Genomic DNA, 3,515 nt, shown 5'->3' with positions numbered 1-3,515 from the left:
ATATATATATATATATATATATATATATATATATATATATACACAACACATCTGCTCATCTAATGTAGGCCTACTTAACATACACGCATGTGAAAAAATACTAAATTATAATTTAGTTTTTATTTGACATACCTTTTGTCCGTTATGTTTTTAGAATTTTTTTTGATATAGTGAATACTTTCATTATTCTGCCATAATTAGAAGTAAATCTTTTAGCAGTGTTATTATGAACAGCAAAATAGTAACATCTTCATTCTAATTCGGCTAAACATTGAGCTACGTAAGGATAAAGGAGGAGGGGGAGCTCTGACGGCGGCGGTGGGAAGTAGGGAAAAGAAGGAGAAGACAGAGGAAACGCAGACCTCAGACCAGCCCACTTCGCCTCACTGTCCGTTCTCTCTGCTCCCGGTGTCCGTAGACAAATCTGACCGCGGATCAGCTCACTCGGGTTCCCTCCACGCTCGGTCGCACCAACTGGGACTCCAGAGGAAATCGTGTTCGTCGTCAGCCAAGTCCGCACGCTCAAGACACATCCATAGCAGACCACGGCGAGGGGAACGGACGGTGTGACGAGAAGGGACTAAAAACCAACCGCTGGTAGAAACAACAGAGGGCTTTAACGCAAAAAAACACATTTAGCGGCGAGAGGAGAGAAGACTGCCTGCTCCCAGGAGAAGTAGTAACCTACGCGACGCTAATTTTTCCAACATTTTCTATTATTGGCTGCGAGAGTGTGCTCTCCCGAGCCACATTTATAAAGAGAGCTAGCGGAATGTAATGCTAGCAAGCTAGCTAATTTTAGCTAGCTAATTAGCTTGTCAGGCATCCAAGACTCGGACGGGATCTTTATTAAAATAGGTCACGGTTTGGCGTCGTTGTACTTTTTTTTTTAGGGGGGGAAACAGCTGTACGTAATTAGCTTTGTCCAGAATCCTAGCATGGTCATAATGTTCTGTCTCGAATAGCTAACGCCAAGTTAGACAATAAACAGGACCAGCTGCCCATATTGATGTAAACCAGTTTAGTATTATCCGTCTACGCTTTTTGGGGGGGAAAGCCAAATCGTTTGTGAATATCGAGGTGTGGACGAATCAAACGAAAAGGTACAAACCAAGACTTTTGACTGTTGACTGCCGTCCAATGTTAATGTCGACCGACGTTGCATCTATAATGATACCCGTTAGTCGGGGAATAATGGAAAGAGACATTGATACGACAGCCGGACCCCTTGGAAACGCGGCCGGGGGTCCAGCAGCTGTCCGGGGGATGAAGCGAGGAGACCCGGAGCCCGACGCTCAAACAGCAGCTGCCCTGACGGACTTTGCCGTGGCGGAGTGCAAAAGACCCAGAATAGACGGAACCGGGAGTGTTGTTGGTGATATTGGACAGGTAAGAATGCCATGCAAACACGCACAGTAGGCTACATTTGTATCGTTTAGTTTCCATCTCAGCTTCATGTGTAACAAAGTATCATCTGCCGTCCTCCTTTCTTTTTCTTCTTCAGTGAAAGCTTTTGTTCCCAAGCATCAGCAGGGAATGATAATGTTTTGACAGGCCCCTAGTTTTTTTCTCCTAATCTTCAATATAATCATGCATCATTGCAGCGAATGGAAAATGCTTCAATTGAAGCTAAATGTAAGATTAATGAAATATCACCAAAGTGTGACCATAGTAAAATGTGGTCCGCTGCTCGGTAAGAGGGAGCATGTCCAAGCCAGACAAAGGTAATATGATACAGGCTCCATTGCTATGACAGGCACCACAGCAAAGATCAGACCCCATTCATCATAGCTGTCTTACGGAAAGTAAGCCAGTGCTTACTCCCACTGTATTTTCTTATTGACATGGATGAAATCACTCAGAACTCTGATGATGATTTACAGTGAGTCATGGCATCAAATCCTGATACACACAGCATGTGCCATTTATCGCTCCATGCCCCCCTGATTGTTGCTAGGTGTTAAAAGAGAGAGGCAGACAGGGATTGGGGGAGGGGTCACCACAGTGAAAGACAAAGAACAGAGCTGAAGGAACAAGAGGGGGGCCCTCCTTAACATGGGTCTTCCCTGCTTTCATGACTCGACTGCTGAGACAGCATCAGCAACCATTCCTGCCTGTGCTGGACTAATCTGTGTAAATTACAGTAAACCAGAGTACTGCCGCCAAGGCACGGGGTGCACTGACTGCATCTATTACTGTTTTACTCCTGTCACTCTCTTTCTCTCTCATGAACCCATGCACTAAATATCAGTCTCACACCCACACGCATACTGTATGCTTTGAAGTGTCCATAATCCAACAGCAAAGAGGAACATTTTCAGCTGACGTGTGTTGTTTTAGTCCTGGGGAAGCGGCACTAACAGCAGTCGAAGGGCAGGCGGACATGGCTTGAGGTCATCTGCAGGTAATTGATTCCAGGGGAACTGGTGAAATGCTTTAAATGGTCCGTGCGGGCGACCTGCAGCAATGCCGTGATGCTCGGCGAGCTTCACAGACGACGGATGGTGATGATGGGGAAAGGTTATAGCCCGCCGGGCAAAGATGATGTGACAACGAGCTGCGTGGCATGGGGAGGATTCTCGATGCATATCAGTTGTATTGATCGCTGGGCACTGGGGGGGGGGGGGATGGGGGGTCAGGCTGTAAAACAGGAGGGAGAGTAGCAGAGAGGGTAAGGGAGGGATGAATGTAGAGTAATCATTGGATCCACATAGGAAGAGTGAGGGGCAACGAAGTGGAAGACAATGAGCAATAAAAAAGTGAATGGACACAATATTTGGGTGTGTTACAGGAGAGAAAGGAGACTCGGGATGTGTGCCACATCGATTAGCCGATTGGCAGAAATGTAATTGCCAACTATTTTGAAATTGACTAATCGAATAGATGTTAGTTGCAAAAATGGCAGAAACTGCTGTTTTCGGCCTCACACATATGGAGATTTCCTACTTGACTCTGTTTGATATTGGATTAAACTGCTGTCTTTTGGGTTTGGACTGCCAAATACAACAATACATTTATTGAAATCACCTTGGACTTGGATAAACGGGGATGGACATTTTCTACTATTTGTTTCCCTCCACATTTTCTTTAACCAATCGATTAATCAAACAAAAATTGTTGAATTGTACGATAATGAAAATAATTGTTGGTTACAGCCGTAGATGTGGCCTTGGCGGATAGATTGGTGTTTGGGAGAAATAAATAGGATGGAAGCAAGGAGAGAGCAGACGGAAAGGAAACCGGAGCCATTAGTCTGCATCCATCAGGGACCATGATAAAGGATGAGAGGAAAGTGATGGATGGCAGGAATGACACCACGAGTTGGGGGGGGGGAGAGATAAGCAGAAGGATTGGCTGTGAATGATGAATGGTTGAAAAACACTTTATGCAATGGGTAAATAAAAAAAGAAAAGAAAAGGAAAATGACATTGAAGGCTAATGCAGTCATGGTAGTTGCATGGCAGTGTCTCACTCAGGCTGCGTGTGTGCTTGGGGGGGGGCGGGGGGGGGGGGGG

General features: G+C 45.5%; 1 protein-coding gene across 9 annotated transcripts in view; it reads left to right on the top strand.

The window, feature by feature from the left end:
• Positions 1 to 336: 336 nt before the first annotated feature.
• Positions 337 to 3,515, top strand: part of LOC117957836 (RNA binding protein fox-1 homolog 2-like) — a 43,918-nt gene continuing 40,739 nt past the window's right edge. For 8 of the 9 annotated variants that reach the window (XR_004659608.1, XR_004659606.1, XR_004659607.1 and 5 more), the window contains exon 1: positions 1,141 to 1,389. Coding sequence is in view for 6 of the 9 variants with exons in the window: in XM_034893902.1 (XP_034749793.1) it covers positions 1,141 to 1,389 (249 nt within the window). In the remaining 3 variants the exon portion in view is untranslated. Of the gene's footprint in view, positions 1,390 to 3,515 lie in introns of all 9 variants that reach the window. The other variant, XM_034893898.1, reaches the window with a different exon arrangement.

This window comes from Etheostoma cragini, chromosome 15 (assembly GCF_013103735.1).
Source record: "Etheostoma cragini isolate CJK2018 chromosome 15, CSU_Ecrag_1.0, whole genome shotgun sequence".
Taxonomy (NCBI): Eukaryota; Metazoa; Chordata; class Actinopteri; order Perciformes; family Percidae; genus Etheostoma; species Etheostoma cragini.
This window is presented reverse-complemented; position numbering and strand designations above follow the sequence as displayed.